The sequence below is a fragment of the Lepidochelys olivacea genome (assembly GCF_965140295.1).
Source record: "Lepidochelys olivacea isolate rLepOli2 genome assembly, chromosome: 4".
Lineage (NCBI taxonomy): Eukaryota > Metazoa > Chordata > Testudines > Cheloniidae > Lepidochelys > Lepidochelys olivacea.
Window position 1 is genome coordinate 123498619 of NC_140414.1, and position 20075 is coordinate 123518693.

The following is a 20075-nucleotide window of genomic DNA, read 5'->3' on the forward strand; positions in this document are numbered from 1 at the left end:
TAGTTCCCCTGATTCTTTTCATTAGTTATTTTTCTAGGGCTTCTACAGTTTAAAGTGGGATCTCTTTTTACCTTAGTGAGTCCACTGATAAGCAGGAGGGCTGTTGGTAAGGGGAGGGGAATGTCGCATTTGCTGGTTCTGCCCGACCTCCACCTACTGTGTGGATGTTATTTTCTCAGGGGGAGGGGAGAGAGTCCCTAAGGAGATCAAATAGTCCAAGTACATTGTATTGCTGCTTATCAACAGTCGGGAAAAGGTGAAAAATATTTAAAGCTTTCAAGGGAAGGCACGTGAGCTCCTCCAGGATCACTGAACTGTTCATTCCCCCATTTCCAAAACCTTTGACTCCACTGTTTAATAAAGTGAATTCTGTACCCAGGTGGAGAACGTACAGGAAAAGTTGTCAGATGAATGGGATTTATTTTTTAGGTCCCAATAGTGCAGTGAGCTTCACAAGACCCAGACCTCGCACATCAGATCCTTTTATCTTTCTACTTTGGCTCCATCTGTTTTTCAGTAGGGTATTAGACCAGAATGACAGCACATTGGGACCCGGCTGTGCAAGGTGCAGAATGCCCTCAGCTCCCTCTGACTCCCAAGTGGCATTCAGCATCTTGCAGGATCTGGCCCTTTGCTCCATAAAACTTTTCTTTGTAACTGGTAACAACCCTAAAACTAATAGAAATGTCCAAATGGATTTAATTTGACAGTGCTCAGCTAATACAGAGTCCGTGGCAGCGTTATCTCCTATCTGTAAAATGGGGATGAGAATATTTACTAAGGTCCTGATTCTGCAAAGACTTGGACACACTTACAGACACCCCCCCCCCTTCACATACTGTCATAGGCCCATAATTTCACTGGGCCTATACACAGTTAAGCATGTGTGTTTAATCAGCGCAGGACTGGGGCATTATCTATTGAATATAGATGTTTTGAGATTCAATATTTATATAGTTCTTTAAAAATATAATGCATTATGGAAGTGTGATTTTTATTATTTCATTTATGGGATGCCTTTACCACATTCAAGGAGATTACAACTGTTGAGCTGTTTAGCTTTTTGGCCAGGTGAGCTGGATGTGCAAAAAATCCTTGCATTATTGGATACACAGATAATCTCTTATAAATCCAACCTGGTGAGTTTACACATGAGATTCTGAGTCACAAGATCTTGAATTTTGGCATACATTTTATCCTCATAATTTATAGCTATCCCATCCAATTAGTGGAATCTCTACTGGGATTTTCAGTAATAAATGCTTCTGAAAACAATTCTGTGGGTTTTTTTAATGACAAGAATTCATTATAAAGATCTGACAATGTACGGGTTAAAATCTCTCTCTACTTTGAGAAGAATTCTGCTGGGAAGCCATCTCACCCTGGGGCTTTTAAAAAACCTTTATTCATTTCTGTTATTGCTTTATTAGGTATGGGAGCATACACGTTACTGCTGCTGGGTAGGTTTAAGGCTACTTCAGGGAATTTTTAAAAAAATGCTTTGAACATCTCAGAGAATGCTTTAGCCTCAGGAGTGTTTAGCTGTAACATTTTCAAAATTTTGTTGATGGCTTTGTCCTTTATTAAAAAAACCTATCGTCAGATGGTTTAAGTGAAGCAATTTTATTTCTTGTTTTATTCTTTCATATAAGTAGGTAAGTGACTATCCGTTTTGCTTTTTTCAAAACATCAGCTTGCATTTAATATGAACGCAAAGACAGACAGTATTGCTTGTAAATTCAATTATATTTATATTCTAGTGCACTAATCTATTTCTTATTTTATTAGTGTCTATAAATTGACTTTCCAGAACTTCCAATTTCACTTTCCATTGTCTGTTCTGTACTGTTGCATTTTTCATGCTGTTTGGCTGTAATACATTCTGTAGAACTTCTCTGTTCGCATGGCCCTTCCGGGCATTCAGATGTTAGGACAGGACTTCCCATCTATCTTATTTTCCTGACAGATTGGTAGGAATAGGAGGGAAAAAAAGTTAATTTCCTTCCTATAATATTCAGTTCTCTCCAAGGTCCCAGTAAATTAAGATAATTTATTATCAGATCAATAACAGGCTTTCAACAATTTAACTTTGTATAAATCTAAATAAATAAAAGGGTAATTTAATTCCAACACCCAACCCAAGCCTCACACAAAATATAATATACACATTAATCAGTTCATTATACTAAATCCCTTTTATAACTAGCCACCACGCTGGTATCATGTGCTCACTCCCTGGGTTCTATTGCCTAGGGTGCTACATATAAGAGCAGGATTAGAGCTGTAATGCAGAAGTAGACCTACTGCATCTCCCTAAGGCTGAGTGGAAGGATGCTGAGTGCATCTATCCAGGAAGGATGTAAACGGAACGTATCCAAACCCAATCGTTACTTGAAAATGCCTTTTTCTACCATGGTACAAACTTATTCACTTTTGACTCAGTGAGGATAATGAAGAACAGGCTGAGAATTGTTACTGGATTATCAGGATGTGATGCTAATTAATCCACATGATCAGGAACTGTGTTAGTAGCTGAAAACTGTTAATGGTTCTTTATTGTACAGTCTGTAAAGTCCCTAACTTTATAAAGAGAAGTGACCTTTCCACTTAGGTTCAGAATAAATGCAATTCTGCAATTCTATGACCAATTATGCAAACAAATACAATTAGTGTTTACTTTCCCAAAGGAAATGGACATCTTGTTTATATAAAAATATACAGCACTAATATACAAACAGCTTCAGGGTATGTGATCATAATATTGCTAACACTGGGCATTCAAAAATGATGACTTATGCTCTAAAAATCATGATTGTCTTAAACATCATGAGATCTTTAAAATAGTACATTTGGGGTTGTTTTTATTTGCCTTCTGGTGTCAGTGCCTCTATGGTTCATATTTTCAGCCCCCCCCGTTTGAGGGCTAAAATCTTATTTCTTAAATAATGAGCAGATTCTCATGGCTTCACGTGAATCCAGGAGCTAGAGCTTTCAGAAAACACCTACAATTGTAAGAGTTGGTGTGTCAGGGTGGACTAGGTCCAAAGGCCCCCTGGCTAGAGGCCTTGTAGCCCTGCATCACCCCGCTCCACAATAGAGCAGTAAGAAGTCCTCCAGGCAGCCTAGAGTGGAAGCAGAGGAGTGGACAATCAGAGGGGCTGCTGGAACGACCAATTAGGGGCCAGAAGGGTCAGATAAAAGGCAAGCAGCAGAGCAGAGCCTAGGGAAGGCTGCCAAAGACCGGGTGTCTGGCTGGCTGGCTGAACAGAGCACCAGCAGGACCATGAAAAGGTCAGTGTGGGCAGACTGAGCCCGGGGGACTGAGCACAGAACCTGGCCAGACCAAACAAGGGTACCAAATGGGCCCTGCTGGTCTGGTTGCAGACTGAGACCAGGGAGGGCTGCTGAAAGGACACTAACTGAGGGCACTGAGATGGGCCCCGGCTGGGCAGTTGAAGGCAGTGCATCTGAAAGGAAGCCTAAGGGCTACGGCTCCATACCAGGGTCATGATAAGAACTCGGGACTGTATACCCCAGAAGGAGGGACAGTGTGTGAGGCTCAGCCAGAGGACTGAACTTCTGAAGACCCACCGAAAGAACATTGGCCGGGGGAGGCGGCCGCTTGCAAGAGGCCCCAATGTAAGACCAAAAACCAAAAGCAGGCTCACAGGCCCAACCAACCAAAGGGGGCCATCACAAGAGGTGAGTGCTGCCCCGTGAAAAAGAACTGCGATTGCAAGTACACTGGCCAGAGAAAGGGGGCGCTCATGAGAGGCCGATGCCGTCACAGTTGGTAACGCTGTGATCACTAATGCCTTTGGAAAATAATATAATTACCATTTTCCCCCTTTGTCTGTGAGCAGATACAATACTGTTGCTCCACTAGTACAAAGATTGGGCCAAATTCTTCACACACTTATGCCTGAGCCGAGTTTAAACAGTCAAGTTTAAGGAAGCTGGTGAAAAACTGAAGGCAATGGAACTACTCTGGTGAGCAAAATTAAGCACATCCATAAGTGTTTGGCGGATCTAGCCCACTTGCTGTAATTTTAGAAAGCAGTCTGCAAAAATAAAACCAAATTTATAGTGGTTATTAACAAACTATTTATTAATAATTACTACAGTTATCTGGTATACAGTTTTTCCTTATCCTTATCTGTATTTAGTACTGTATCCTGCAATAATTAAGCAGGGTTGACATCACATAAGTTACCACAACATATAAACAATAATAAAAATATAGCAAACAGTCAAATCAGTATTCAACAGCAGAGTACTGTGCTTCTGTCTGCTGTTGCTCATCTCACATAAGGCTGGTTGACATGCAGCTTAACAAAGCTATGCGCAGTGTTACTGGGATGTTATGTGCAACTCAGTTGCCATGGCTGCCAATGCTTAGTAACATAGCACCGCCCCATATTCGCCACAAGGGGGCCTCCATTATGCTCCCGGCCAAGATCTGTGAGAAATGTGACTTGCCTCTGTACTCAGACCTCTTCAACCACCTGCTAAGTTCACCTGTCTTCTAGATACTCTTTATGGTCACTTATACCACCACAAGACATGACAGTGGAATCTGCTTGGCATAATGAGTCAGCGATGATAGTCGTAAATTACTCTCTCATTACCGATCCAACCATCTGACCCGCCAAGGCTCATGTGGGCTTCCCTGAACTGGTTTCAAACAGGACAGGACAATTGTGCGGCCAATCTCTTCAAATGGGGTTTCTCTAACGACCCACAATGTAGATGCGGTCAACTTCAGAGTATGTTGCAGATCCATGACAAGTGCCTGCTGACTGCGAGCTACCAGCTCTTCACCTGGCTGAAGACAATGCTATGAAATGGCTAGGCACACTGCGCATACGCTGAGAGTACAAAACTGGTGCATTGAATTATATGAGCACTACATCCTGCCCTCAGTTATGTAATGTGCATCACAGAGTATGGCAAAAATTCACCTACTGCTCCTGTGCATACTAAAACGATAGTTAATAGATACAGATTGTGCACTGCTGGATGACAAGAGCACAAAATCCAGTTCTAAGAATAAAAACTATTTACAATGCAAAAATCAAACTATTGCAACTTATACAAAAATTGTTTTTTAACAATGATTCAGATGATTTCAACGTACACCAGCTCCTTTTTCATGACCCTTATTTGGAAATAACCTTCGTCTCACTAATTGATGCACTAAATGGCTATCTACCTCATTAGCCTGTGTTTGCCCATGCAGCCTTTTTGGAATTTAGGAAGTTCTTTTTCTTTTTTCTTGGAGAACTATGCAAAGCAAGTATGGGATCCCTTTGATCACGGAACAGAAATATCTTCTCCCCTGTGTCTAATAGCTCAATGGCTTCTGCAGCAGAAGTGTTCAATGAATCAGGCTGGCCAGAAGGTTCCACAGGAGGGTGTCTAGACAAACATCCGAGATGAGAGAATGATGCTCTTTCCATGAGTGCAAGTTGCTTCTTCTTTAGAAGGCTATATTAAGAAACGGAAATTGAATTTAAAAATGATTTATAATAGTTCCGGCACAAAATGGTTCGCTTGACTGTATAGTCATATCCTGGCAAAAAATATTCATTGTACTTTGGGAGACTAATGTAAACCATATTTAGAAGTTGACATACAGTATGTATTATTTTCGCCATCCCAACCCAATTTCCACTTCACTGTATGAAATATAGCATTCAATGAGTCAGCAGCCTTAGAACAAATGTTACATACAAGGACGCAAGTGGGCAAAACATGTGGAGCATCAATATTTCCCTTGCAAGGACTTTAATATTATTGTACGGTAAAAGTACAGGATGCTTTATGAAACAGGAGTTCCATATTCACATGCATTCCGAGAACTGGGACAACAGTGGTAGAAGACACATGTTTGTGAATATTTTCATGAATTCTAAAACACTTCTCACAAAAAGGACGACTCTTGGGAGATATGAGGTACAAGGAGTTGTATTTTCCCCCATATCAAGTACTAATTTTTCTTTACCTTTCTTTTCTCCTGTTTGCAGAATGCATCTTTTCCAAGCCTTTGCTTATCAGATCCTGCCTTACTTTGCTCTCTAATGCTTGCCATGACCCTTGGTGCTTCCTGAAGGAGTAAGGGGGGCAAGGAGGGAAACAAAAGAAAATCCTGAATTTTACATCCCCACCTTCAAAACAAAACACACCAAAAACAAACAAACAAAAATCACCACCACCATCTGGTTTTAGGTATTAAAATTAATGTTAATAATAACTTAAATACATTCTGCAGGAATGTTCAGTTATTTTTGCTATAATTTCCTGCCCAACAATATTTATTATGGGAGAGATCCTGGCTCACCTTGTGCTCCCTGGCAAGGAAGTGAGGTAGTGTAAGTTTCCTCCTTCATCCTCTGTGTGTTTCCCACATTCTAGATTGCAAGGAGTGGGAGGACAGGGGCCAGGACTGTGCAAAGCCTGGACTCCATGCTCACAACATACCAGCCAGCACAACTGAGCCAGTGCAGAAAGGAAAGTTGTTAGGATATAGATATTCAGGCCTGTCGGTAAAGGCCTGTACTCGAAGAATTTAGGTGTATTCTTATCACTTGGCTAGTTATAGAGGCATAAAAGAAAGAATCAAAATCACTGTAAGGTCCTTCTCTTACTGTGACAGTCTGAGGCCCTGTTCTTAGGCTAAGGCCTTTGGCTAAGCAGCAGAGGCAGCCAAACGCTGGGAAGCGGCCGGTCACATCCTCACATTCCAAAATAGTCACATTGAAATAAGGTGCTATTGGGCTGTTAGGAATACAATCCTGTCCTGATAGTGCCTATCACCTCCAGTGAAAGGGAAGTGCCTAGAAAATGTAAAAGGAAACTTAGTTTGATAGCATCCTGTCTGGCAAGAACTCACTTATCAATAGCTGGGATGTGAAATCCTCACTTCTGTATTGTTTTGTCATTATAGTTCCCACTTTGCTATTGTTTGTCTGTATAATCTCTGTTTGGTTCTGTGATTGTTCCTGTCTGCTGTATAATTAATTTTGCTGGGTGTAAACTAATTAAGGTGGTGGGATATAATTGGTTACATAATCATGTTACAATATGTTAGGATTGGTTAGTTAAATTTCAGGAAAATGATTGGTTAAGGTATAGCTAAGCAGAACTCAAGTTTTACTATATAGTCTGCAGTCAATCTGGAACTGAGGAGGTGGGTGTGTGCGTGGGGGAGATGGGAACAGAGAATGGGGGTAAGGAAATCGGAATCATGTTTTGCTGAAGGGGGAAATGGGAACAGGGAATGGGGGTGGGAAAATTGGAATCATGTTTGGCTAAGGGCAGGAATGGGAACAGGGACACAGGTAAGGCTCTGTGGTGTCAGAGCTGGGAAGGGGGACACTAAGGAAGGAAACTGGAATCATGCTTGCTGGAAGTTCACCCCAATAAACATCCAATTGTTTGCACCTTTGGACTTGGGGTATTGTTGCTCTCTGTTCATGCGAGAAGGACCAGGGAAGTAAGTGGGTGAAGGAATAAGCCCCCTAACAAAAGTAATCTCAACCAGGAAAGACTGGGGAAAGATTACATTCCCCAGGGAGTGAGGGGGAAACCAGGAACCAAACTGTGCCTCGGGGCTGTGAATTATGAGGTTGGACAAGTGCATAAATGTTTGCCAAACAGGAGCCTTGGAATGCAGCTAGTTCTCCATGAGGTATTGTCACTTTGCTAGATTTAAAAGAAAAAAAACAGTTACCTACCTTTTCGTAACTGCTGTTCTTCGAGATGTGTTTCTTATGTCCATTCCATTCGAGGTGCGTGCACAGGCATTGGAGATTTTTGCCTTAGCAGTATCTGTAGGGTCGGCCTTGGCGCCCCCTTGAGTACTGCGCTCATCTGCTGGTATATTAGGCGCCACCGACCCTATGCCCTCTCAGTTCCTTCTTGCCAGCAACTCCAACAGAGGGGTAGGAGGGCAGGTAATAGAATGCACATGAGCAAGACATCTCGAAGAACAACAGTTATGAAAAGAAAGGTAACTGATTTTTCTTCAAGTGTTTGCTCATGTTGATTCCATTCTAGGTGATTCGCAAGCAGTATCTTCAGAGGTGGGCTCTGAGTTCACGGTCTTGCGGCTTGCAGCACTGCTCTACTGAAGCCAGCATTGTCCCAGGCCTGCTGAGTAAGTGCATAATGGAATGTGAACATGTGGATGGACGACCAAGTGGCCGCCCTACAGATGTCCTGGATAGGCACCTGGGCTAGGAAAGGTGCTGAAGAGGTTTGCGCCCTGGTTGAGTGGGCAGTGACAATCACCAGAGGGGACACCTTTGCCTGATCGTAGCAGCAGCAAATGCAGGCAGTGATCCAAGAAGAAATTCTTTGAGCAGACACTGGACGACCTTTCATCCGGTCAGCCACCATGACTAACAATTGCATTGATCTGTGGAATGGCTTGGTCCTTTCAACGTAGAAGGCTAGCACCCTCCTGACATCTAGGGAATGCAACCTACGCTCCTCCTCCAACCTATGTGGCTTTGGAAAAAAGACAGATAAGTAACTGTCTGACCACTTTGGGGAGGAAAGCCGGGTGTTTCCTTGTCTTTGTAAAAGACTGTATAGGGCAGTTCCGAGGTAAGCACCCTAATCTCAGAGACCCTGTGGGCCGAAGTTATTGCAACCAAGAAAGAAGGAGAGAGCAGGAAGTTAGAGGCTCGAAGGTGGGAGGTGGGGGTCCCATGAGTTGTGATAGCACAAGATTCAGGTCCCACAGAGGGATGGAGTCCCTGATGTGTGAGTAGAGGCACTCGAGGCCCTTGAGAAACCTGGCAGTCATGTCTTGGGTGAAAACCAACCTACACTAGAGGGGCGGATGAAAGGCCGAGATAGCGGCCAAGTGGACTTTAATAGATGAAAGGGACAGGACTTGGAGCTTGTGATGCAGAAGGTAGTCCAGGATTAACTGCAGCGAGGCCCACTCGGGCTTTATTCGAAGTCCAACAAGCAAACCGCTTCCATTTCGTTAGGTAGGTCACTCTAGTGGAGGGCTTTCTACTGCCCAACAGGACCTGCTGGACACCAGCTGAGCCCTCCTGCTCTTCTGTGTTTAACCATGCAGCAGCCACGCCATCAGGTGCAGTTCCACCAGGCTCGGATGCAGAAGACTGCCGTGGTTTTGGGACAACAGTTGTGGCCGGAGCAATAGCTGTAACAGAGCAGCCACCGAGAGGTCCAGCAGCGTGCCGAACCAGTGCTGGAAAGGCCAAGCTGGTGCTATAAGGATCACCTTTGCCCTGTCCTGCTTGATCTTCATGAGGACTCTTGAATTAATGGCACCGGAGGAATTAACAGAGCCCCCGACCAGGGGAGTAGAAAAGCATCCAACAGCAAGCCTGTTGATCCCCTGAATTAAGCAGAAAACATGGCATTTCCTGTTCTGCCTGGATGCGAACAGGTCCACCTGGGGAGTCCCCCACCTCTGGAAGATGATGCTGACCACTTCTGGATGGAGGAACCACTCATGGTGAGATAAGAAGGTCCTGCTGAGGCGATCTGCCAAAGTGTTCCTGGCCCTGGGGAGGTATGCGGCTACGAGATGGATGTCGTGTTGAACACAGAAGTCCCAGAGCTTGAGGGCTTCTTGGCAAAGGGCAGACAATCTGGCTCTGCCTTGCTTCTTGATATAAAACACAGCCACTGTATTGTCCTTCAGGACCTGGACCACCTTGCTTTTTATGTGAGGTAGGAAGGCGAGGCAGGCCAAGTGAACCACGCTAAATTCCCTGACATTGATGTGTAGGGAGCGATCGTAAATCGACCTTGCATGCTGAGATTGCCCAGGTGGGCTCCCCACCCTGAGACACTGGAGACAAGGGTCACTGATGGGGCAGAGAAGGGAACTCCCTCCAACACCGACCCAGGATTCTGCCACCATGTTAGTGATGACGGTATCTGGTCTGGGACTCTGACTGCATGGTCCATGCTGTGTCTGTTGGGGACGTAGACTGATACTAGCCATGCTTGCAGAGGCTTGAGGTGGAGCCACGCGTGCCAGACCACATAAGTGCAGGCTGCAATCTGGCCCAACAACTGCAGACACGTGTGAGCAGTGGTGAGAGGGTGGATTTGCATGCACAAGATCAAGTCCACCGTGGCTCGAAACCCGGCATCGGGGAGGAAGGCTCTGGCCTGAGTAGAGTCGAGGACCACTCCAATTACTCTATGCACTGCACTGGAACTAAGGTTGACTTTTTCTTGTTTATTAACAGCGCCAGATTGCGACAGGTGGAGTAAATCAGATTGAGATGGCGCCACACCTGATCCTGGGACCGGCCCTTTATTAGCCAGTTGTCGAGGTACGGGTAAATTTTAACACCTCGACGCCTCAGGTAAGTGGCCACTGGTGCTAAGCACTTTGTGAACACTCTTGGGGCTGACGAGAGACCAAAGGGCAGTGCCGTGAATTGCAAATGGTGGTGGCCCAACATAAAACGGAAGAAGCGTCTGTGTCCTGGGAAAATGGAAATATGCATCCTTCAAGTCGATGGCGACATACCATGCAAATCTTCAACGTCTTGAGAGACCTGTTGAGGCAATGCAGGTCCAGAATGGGTCTGAGGCTCCCTTTTTGCTTGCTTTTGGGATTAGGAAATAGTGGGAGTAGAACCCTTTCCCTTTCATGTCCCCAGGGACCTCCCCCACCGCCCTCAGGCACAGGAGATTCTCGACCTCCTGAATGAGGAGTTGCTAGTGACAAGAGGGATGAAGAGGGACGAGGCAGGGAGCTGGGAGGGAGGGTCGGCCATGAACTGCAGGGTGTAACCCGAAGATATTATGTTGAGCACCCAACGATCCGAGAAAAGCTGCAACCAGGCCGACCGGAAGGGGCAAAGGCGGTTGAGGAAAAAGTAGGAGGGTGGATCCTGGGATGTCACTGGGGCGTCGTCCTCGTGTGCACTCTCAAAATGACTGCTTCTGGCCTCCTTTGTTCCTGGAAGGGCCAGGCTGAGCAGATGAACAGAAAGATGACGGGTAATGCCGCTTAGACCCCTTGTCTTTATCTTTCCTGTTGGTGCTCAGCTGCGAAGTTCCCCTGGACCTAGACTGGGGAGGCAGAAGAGGTGGAGGACGGAACAACTTCCTGGCCTGCTGAGGGGTGTGAAGGCCCAAGGAACAAAGGGTGGCGTGGGAGTCTTTAAGGCTGTGGAGCTTTGCATCCGTGAGCTCAGAGAAGAGCCCTGCCCCCTCAAACGGGAGGTCCTGCATGGTGGCCTGTATCTCCAGGGATAACCCAGAGGACTGTAACCAGGAGCTGCGCCTCATGACCACCACAGAAACAACCATCCTGGCTGCCGAGTCTGTAGCATCCCAAGCCATCTGGAGGGCCTCTCTCGCCACCGCTGTGACCTCTTCAACTAAGCATCGAACTTCTGGGCTCGGTCCTGTGGGAGGGCCTCCTTGTATTTGTTAAGGGAGTCCCACAGATTAAAACTGTATCCGCCTAAGAGGGCCTGGTGGTTAGACACCCGAAATTGCAGGCTGGCCATCGAGTAAATCTTTCTAACAAATTAAGTCCAGTCTCGTGGCATGCCACTGACTTGGCGCTGCCTGTCCCTTTCATTAACAGCAGACACGACCAGTGATGCCGTTGGAGGATGGGTATACAGCTATTGGAACCCTTTTGCAGGGATGTAATACTTGTTTTCCGCCTACTTAGAGGTAGGCGGAATGGAAGGAGGGGGGGTCTGCCACAGCAATTTGGCTATCTTAAGGACCCCTGGGTGGATGGGCAGCGTAACCCAGGCTGGGGTGGTAGAGGATATAACATTAAAGAGGTCGTCAGACTCCTCTGCCAACTCCTCAATTTTTAAGTTCATATTGGTAGCAACTCTTCTATGGAGCGCCTGTTGCTCCTTGAAGTTGTTGGGGGCACACCACCGCTTTGTCTGGAGACAACTATGATGATTGCACTGCCAGGGGAGGGACGGGTTCCCCTTCAGTCTCCTTAGGCATTGTAACCTGCTGTGCTGACCCTGCATCACATTCAGTAGAATCATAGAATATCAGGGTTGGAAGGGACCTCAGGAGGTCATCTAGTCCAACCCCCTGCTCAAAGCAGGACTGATCCCCAATTTTTGCCCCAGATCCCTAAATGGCCCCCTCAAGGATTGAACTCACAACCCTGGGTTTAGCAGGCCAATGCTCAAACCACTGAGCAATCCCTCCCCCTGTGTTCTGAGTTTGATGACGGCAGTGCCGCAGGCGGTTTGTCCGAGGCGGCAAGGGAAGAACGGTGGGAATACGGGGTCGGCATCATGGGCACGCCCCACTGGTTCCAGTGTGGCTATTGAGCCACTGTCCCTAAGGCCATTCCACCACTGCAGGCGCCATGCCGGCTTCGCGGGTTGGGGGCGAATCACCGCTCCTCAGCAAGGGGCTAAACTCCCAGTCTGACTTGGACCATTGCCCTTCCGGTGACCAGGGCAGAGTCGTCGAGGCCTGAGTCTGCGAAATGACCCTGGCTGGCGACCAGCAAGGCGAGGATCGGTCCCTGCCTGATGAGAGGAAACAGAGAGGTGGAGACCAGTGCCGTGAACGGGAGCACTCCCGCTCTGTTGGGCACCAATGTCTGGGAGACCATGATGATGACCTGCACTGCGGTGATCTTAGGCTGGAAGCTCACCAGTACCAGAGGTACGGGGACTGGTGCCTTGACTCCAGTGTCCCATGCCTCGCAGAGGGAGAGCGCGGCATCGGGAACCTGAGCCTACTGACTGGAGACCAAGTGTGCGGGGCTGGAGTCCTAGGCCGTGGAGATGGGGTTCCACACCTGCAGTCTGGAGAGCAAGGATGCTCCGCTGCCCTATGGGGCAGTTCCATGACCGGCTTGCCCTTAAGTGTTGGGGTCTTAGCTGAATCTGGTGCCTGGTGTGGCATCGGCGGTGCTGGCTGGCCTGCTTGATCTTTCGCCACCAGGGCCACTTTGGGCAACAAGGGCCCCAGGAGAAGCCAGGGTCCCCTGCAGCTCCTGGGAGTGGGATACCTGGCCAGGCTAGGGGCCTAGGGAGTCTGACTGCAGAAGTACCCCTATGAAGTGGTACTCCTGTGAAGCTCCAGGGCTCTTCTTCTTTTGCAGCATCTTAGGCACCAGCAAGGGGAAATGGTGCTGGGCAGAGCACTCCACACCGATGCCAAGGTGCTAGGCACAGGGTCCGAGCGGGACGGCTCCAACGCAGGATGAAGCGCAGCCTCCATGAGGAGGGCCCTCAAGCCGATACCCCACTCCTTTTGGGTTGTAGGGTGAAAGTTCTTACAGATTCTGCACTTGTCCTTCCTATGGGATTCCCCCAAGCACTTCACACAGCTGTTGTGGGCATCACTAATAGGCATCGGCCTGTTGCATGACGAGTATGGTTTGAAGCTGGAGAACGGCTATGCCCCACCCCAGGGCGAAGTCCCAGCTGAGACTCTAATTGCTGAACTAACCTAACAGTTAACTTAATGGCTAACTAAGTACCTACAAACTGTAAACAAAGAAAACAGACAATGGGTTGTATAGAACCGCTAACGCTCTTGCACTGCCAGTCACAGGCGGTAAGAAGGAACTGAGAGGGCGTAGGGTCGGTGGCGCTTAATATACCAGTGAATGAGCGCAGCACTCAAGGGGGCCTCACAGCCGACCCTACAGATACTGCTAAGGCAAAAATATCCAACGACTGTGCACGTGAGCGTGCACGCACCTAGAATGGAATCGACATGAGCAAGCACTTGAAGAAAAAATTAAGATCCCTATATTGCAAAAGCATCTGCATAAGCATGAAGTCCCCCTTGCTTGAATGGGACTCAGGTGGGACACAAGAATTTGTCTACATTGATTTCTTTGGAGACTGGGGCCTAAAATAGAAAAGTTATGAGCAATTAACAGTTGGTTATTGAGTTTGCTCTGTGAACATTTTAAAGATTTCTGCAAAACCTAAGACAGCGCTGCCTACTATGTAGTGTGTTTATATTACCCTCTAGGATTCAGGGAGAACCACACACTTTGTTCTGTCCAAGCTGATGAAAAGCTGGCCAGGGATGGATCTATGGTGTTTCTTGCAAGGACTTAAAAGGGGAACTGATTGCTAAAGCTGGGTTTGTATATGATGATACTGAAGCCTCATTAATTGTTTGGATCAAAGTGACAGTGATCTCATGAGACAGTTGATTATGTAAGATTTTTACTGGCCAAAACAGTGGAAATCTAGCTAGGTTAGCTCCTCTCCTAAGATCGCTGTCATCCTGGGCTGAAATTTTGTAAGCACAGCTGTTCTTGCGAGTTGTCATCTCTGCAACTGAACTGGAAATGTTAGCCCCTGATTTTTGTTCAAATACAGAACACCAGAATCTTAAGGCCCTGTCTGGATCTAAAGCCACACATACCTATATATTTGTAAAGGTTCAGATTCGAGCTTCTGTGTATAGAGCTTTCTTAGAATTGTGAGCGTCAAACTGCAATTTATTGCTTAGTTTACATTTTATTTCTTATTACACATAAGGTCAAATATAGTTAAAATAAATGAAAAACTTTAGAAAGGACTACAAGATACAAACACCAGAGTTATGGACTGACTGGTCAACTGGACACCATGGGGAACCAGAAGTAAGCTACCAGGCAGCAGCAGAGACAAAAAAACCCAAAACAAACAAGCCAGCAAATACTGTACCATGCCTGTATTTGCATCTTAAAGGTTGGCACATCTGGGCTGCCTGTCCCCACTCCCACCCCCAACTCCCCACAGCCTCTTACAGGTAGGAGGTAGTGAATGCTGTTTTCCCCTCTCCCTGCCGGGCTGGGAGGGGGACAAGCTTGCAAGCTCAGAGCCTGGGAAAGAAACTTCCCAAGCTGCTACTGGAAGCTAGCCTGGAGCCGGAGCCCGAGCTCCTGCCTGCATCCTGTGCTCTGGAGAAGTAGCTCAGTTTTAAAGGGCCACAGCCTGCACTGCGTGCTCACCGGCACTGCAGTGCCCCAGGATGCCTTACTCATCACCCTTGCAGACAGGGGGCTAGAACCAGCTGTCTGTCCCCACCCTCACTCACCAGGCAGCCACTGCAGAGCTATGAGCCCCAGCTCCGAGCAGTCTACCCTGAGGAGCATCCCATAACGTCTTGTTCAGAGTTACGAACAACCTCCATTCCCGAGGTGTCCGTAACTCGGAGGTTTGACTGTAATTTACAGATCTTATTACTCCATATACTGCCTACCTCAGTGTGTCACAGCAGCAGTTTACAACAATTGAAGCCTGCTATACTTAGTATAAATATTACTAAAATAAATGGTGAAAAGAAAAGTGTATAGATAAGCAAATGCAAATTAAAACCAATAAAATACATCAAAAGAAAATGTAGCAAATAAGTAAATGGAGGAAGAATATCTAAAAGCAAAGAATGACTTGTTACATCTATGAACTATACAGATCACATTTTTCCTCTGTTAAAGTCAGATTGTAGTTAAGATATTTATAATTATGAAAAAGTGATCTAGTTAAAATGATTTAGTCCCCCCCAGGAATAACATTTCAGCAGGAAAACCCATTCATTTGCTTGACTTCTGCTCCTGTCAGTCCAATGGATATATATTCCCTCAAAGTAATAACCTCCAGCTGGAATTTTCAGCTATAAACCGACGCACACTTACCTCTTTCTACAGCTGTCAGCTTCCTCCCCGTTGATGTCACTTTCAATAACACTGTCTGAATATTTGTCACTGATTGAATCCAGAACAGAAAGAAGCTCAGTCTGTGAACTCGAAGGCAGCAGTAAGTTCAGCAGTCTGTGCAACATCCCCACCGGTACCATTGTCAGTTTGGTTAAATAAGCTGCCAATTGGAGCTCCTAGAGGAATCAATGATAAAAATTCAGACACGTTCGGCATACCATGAGGGCATGCCTCTCCGGCATGTGCTATTATGGCCTGTTATGCCCTGCCGGTACATTGTACTCAGCACCCTCTGGATCTTTTCAAACAATTACCCAGACCACGTTAGTTCAACCCCTCTTTGCAGGGTCTGGTTTATTTACCATTCTAACATATACCCCTTAACAGAGTCAGGTTTATTCCACAGCAGTAACTCACTCCTTTAGCCTCTCTAGTTCATGCCCTCTCTGGGACCATGTAAAAGTCCTATTCAGTTTCCTCCACCATTCAGCAGGCCCACCCCTCCTCCCAGGGCTGGGTTGTACGTCACACAACAACCCTGTCCCTCTCCCTCTCCTTAATACAAGAACCTCCTGGATCTCCTCCTTGAAGTTGGATTTAGGCTTCAGGACAGTAGTAGGGTCTTATGCAGCTTCTCCTCCTGACCCGTTTTCCCCAATCCATCCTAGCCTCAGGCTGGGAGGGTTCAGCAGGCAGACCGACCCCTGCTGCTGTCTTCTCCCTGTTAACTCAGGGTCCTGCAGGAAACTCTTCACCCCCTGCAGTATCTACAGGCATCTCCCTGGCTTCTGAGGGAAGAGGCAGCATTTATACCGGTCCCTTCTCCCAGCTCATTTTTCTATTGGCTGGGTGAGAAGGGAGCCTTGCCCCACCCTCTCCGCAAGGCTCCTAGCCCTGGGGCCTAAAGTTACAGGATCTCTTCTCCAAACACTATGCATTCCCCGAGACACTTTCCCTCTATCTCTATCCCCCTTATGTCTCTATATCTCTCTATTGGATCCTTAAAGAGCCATGCCACATGGCAGGGTGGACTGACCACTAGACTCTACTATCCTTAAGGGGCAGACCTCCCCATCACACAACACTACAACAAAATAAATGATCAGTAACTTTTAATTTGAAACTTTACAAAATTTACCACTTTGGAGGAAAAACAATTCAATGAAAATCATTTTAAAGTCAATGGCTTTAGAAACGAGTGCTATTATCATTTGCTTCATCACTTCCACCATGGACCAGTGTGTGCATGAAGATCTTTCACTTCTGGACACTGGGACTGCAGGATTATAGACAGCCTGACTCTGTGCATTAAGTCATTATGCAGCCACATAAATGGCTGTGCAATGCCCCATTGTTTGGAAATTACCATGTAACTGTGCTCTAGAGCAGGGGGGGTCCAACCCGTGGCTCCAGAGCTACATGCGGCTCTTCAGAGGTTAATATGCGGCTCCTTACCTAGCCACTGATTCCGGGGCTGGAGCTATAGATGCTAACTTTCCAATGTGCTGGGGGGTGCTCACTGCTTGACCCCCTGCTCTGCCCCAAGCCCTGTCCCCACTCCACCCCTTCTCCCAAGGCCCCTTCCTCTGAGACTTGCATGCCCTCGCTCCTCTCCCTTCTCCCCCATAGCCTCCTGCGCATGTGAAACAGCTGACTGTGGTGGGAGGGGGGATGTCATAAATATAAAGGGAAGGGTAAACCCCTTTGAAATCCCTCCTGGCCAGGGGAAAGCTCCTCTCACCTGTAAAGGGTTAAGAAGCTGAAGGTAACCTCGCTGGCACCTGACCAAAATGACCAATGAGGAGACAAGATACTTTCAAAAGCTGGGAGGAGGGAGAGAAACAAAGGGTCTGTGTCTGTCTGTATGCTGGTTTCTGCCGGGGATAGACCAGGAATGGAGTCTTAGAACCTTTAGTAAGTAATCTAGCTAGGTATGTGTTAGATTATGATTTCTTTAAATGGCTGAGAAAAGGATTGTGCTGAATAGAATAACTATTTCTGTCTGTGTATCTTTTTTGTAACTTAAGGTTTTGCCTAGAGGGGTTCTCTATGTTTTGGAATCTAATTACCCTGTAAGATATCTACCATCCTGATTTTACAGGGGGGATTTCTTTATTTCTATTTACTTCTATTTTTATTAAAAGTCTTCTTGTAAGAAACTGAATGCTTTTTCATTGTTCTCAGATCCAAGGGTTTGGGTCTGTGGTCACCTATGCAAATTGGTGAGGCTTTTTATCCAACATTTCCCAGGAATGGGGGGGTGCAAGTGTTGGGAGGATTGTTCATTGTTCTTAAGATCCAAGGGTCTGGGTCTGTAGTCACCTAGGCAAATTGGTGAGGCTTTTTACCAAACCTTGTCCAGGAAGTGGGGTGCAAGGTTTTGGTAAGTATTTTGGGGGGAAGGACGCGTCCAAACAGCTCTTCCCCAGTAACCAGTATCAGTTTGGTGGTGGTAGCGGCCAGTCCAAGGACAACGGGTGGAATATTTTGTACCTTGGGGAAGTTTTGACCTAAGCTGGTAAAGATAAGCTTAGGAGGTTTTTCATGCAGGTCCCCACATCTGTACCCTAGAGTTCAGAGTGGGGGAGGAACCTTGACAGGGGAGTATGTGCTGATTGGTGGGGGCTGCCGGCAGGCGGGAGGCACAGAAGGGCGGGGAGTGGATGGGGGCTGTTGATGTATTACTGTGGTTCTTTGGCAATGTACATTGGTAAATTCTGGCTCCTTCTCAGGCTCAGGTGGCCACCTCTGCTCTAGAGTCTAAGCCTTCATTTAAAAAAAATTAAGTCTCTAGCCCTTATTGTGGAAAAGAAAACCTTCAAAATGGGAATGGAATGCACAACTATGCATATTCCTCAATCGGCAGACAGCATGGAGCAATTGCTAGGAGAGAAGTGTGAATGACGGCCATTCATCTCAAAGGGGCTACTAACTCTGAAGTCTAATGATGACAATTTCAATGTTAAGTATTTCACTGCTTTTCATTTTGGCAGAAGCATCGAGCTTGTGTGCTTATCCACTGTTTCCGGGTGAAGGGCAGACGTTGGCACAGGCTGCCAACAAGAGCATGTGGCTACTGCCAAGCAGGCTGCCCAGAGGATTCAGGGGGCATGGGGCAAAGCAATTTTGGGGGCCCTTTAATTAATTAAGCGCCTTTAGTTTTACTCACCCGGTGGCACTCTGGGTCTTCGGCGGCGGGTCCTTCACTCGCTCTGGGCGTGTTCGGCAGCACTGAAGGACCCGCTGCCGAAGTGCTGCCCAAGACCCAGAGTGCCACCCTGTCAGTAAAAGCGCTGCCCTGTCAGTAAAAGCGCTTTTGTGATCGCTCCCCCTGTTCGCTCCACCTGGCTATGCCACTGGCCCTTCCATAAAAAAAGTTGCAATACTACAGAATACCATACTCTCGTGGGGGCCCCTGTGGGGCCCGGGGCAAATTGCCCGACGTGCCCCCCCCCCCCCCGGCCCTGCTGCCAGGGGCTTCTTGTGATGGGAATTCAAACCTCCATTCCCTCAAATTTAAAATCATCTCTGCTCCTGTCTAAAGCGGAAAAAAAATCAGAAATACTCAGTCATCTCTTGGATACTGTGAACAAACTCACTCCATTTCCCACTCCTTTTCGGGTGCCAAGAGCCCTTTGTATGTCCGGTCCAGCTGTGAAAACTCCAGCATCCACCTGACAATTTCGACAGTGATCCTGTGTATTTCAGTACAAAAATCTATAGCACTTTGAAAACCTGGGGCTAGATGAAAACAACAAATTAAATGACCACCACAAAGGATGCTGCATTGGACAGTATGAGAGAAGTTATTGAGGATAGGGGGAGGGTAATACCATGTGTTCAGGAAATGTCCCACTGCGTAAATGTAGCAATAATGTGCCGTTCTAACAATTATTAACTGCCATTCCCTCTCTCTATCCTATTCAGCTCCTCTATCTGCTCCCAGTAGATCTGCCATAGGAACACTGGGCCAGCTCCCATCAGTTATAGCTGTTCTAAACCACCCACGGCTAGCACAAGCACGCCTGTGATAATCCCCCGGAGTCCTTAGAAAGCCAGCACCACTTTTGCACTGTTTACCAGCCTGTGTGTAGCAGATGCGGGAGATTACTACCAAAGCCAGGTCACAGGCACAAGAAACCGCCAGGAACAAGTGAATACAGAACAGGAAAACAGCCAAAATCAATTTCTTTGTCCTGAGAGGATTCAAAATGTTACAGCTGCTGTTAGAAGTCTCACTCTTCTCTGTAACAGGAATTTTATACAGCAGTATAGAATGAATTTGCAGAAGAGATCAGGCAAATCCAGAGTTTGACCTTTGTTAGGATTCTCAGAAAAGGGAAGATTTTGAAGAGTAAGCCTTTCTATCATAAGGACAACACTCCACATTTACTCCCCTTCT

At 46.7% G+C, this 20075-nt stretch overlaps 1 protein-coding gene across 7 annotated transcripts in view; it reads right to left on the reverse strand.

The window, feature by feature from the left end:
* The window catches only part of EVC2 (EvC ciliary complex subunit 2), a gene marked incomplete at its 5' end in the record, with an annotated part of 185799 nt that overhangs the window by 16415 nt on the left and 149309 nt on the right, over positions 1 to 20075 (reverse strand). For 6 of the 7 annotated variants that reach the window (XM_084626744.1, XM_084626743.1, XM_084626742.1 and 3 more), the window contains 3 exons: positions 4096 to 5487; positions 6005 to 6106; positions 15653 to 15849. The exons of the other annotated variant lie outside the window; for it this stretch is intronic. In XM_084626744.1, coding sequence (XP_084482870.1) covers positions 5217 to 5487; positions 6005 to 6106; positions 15653 to 15849 — 570 coding nt within the window. In that variant the 3' untranslated portion in view covers positions 4096 to 5216. Of the gene's footprint in view, positions 1 to 4095; positions 5488 to 6004; positions 6107 to 15652; positions 15850 to 20075 lie in introns of those variants that run through there. 7 annotated transcript variants of the gene reach the window in all.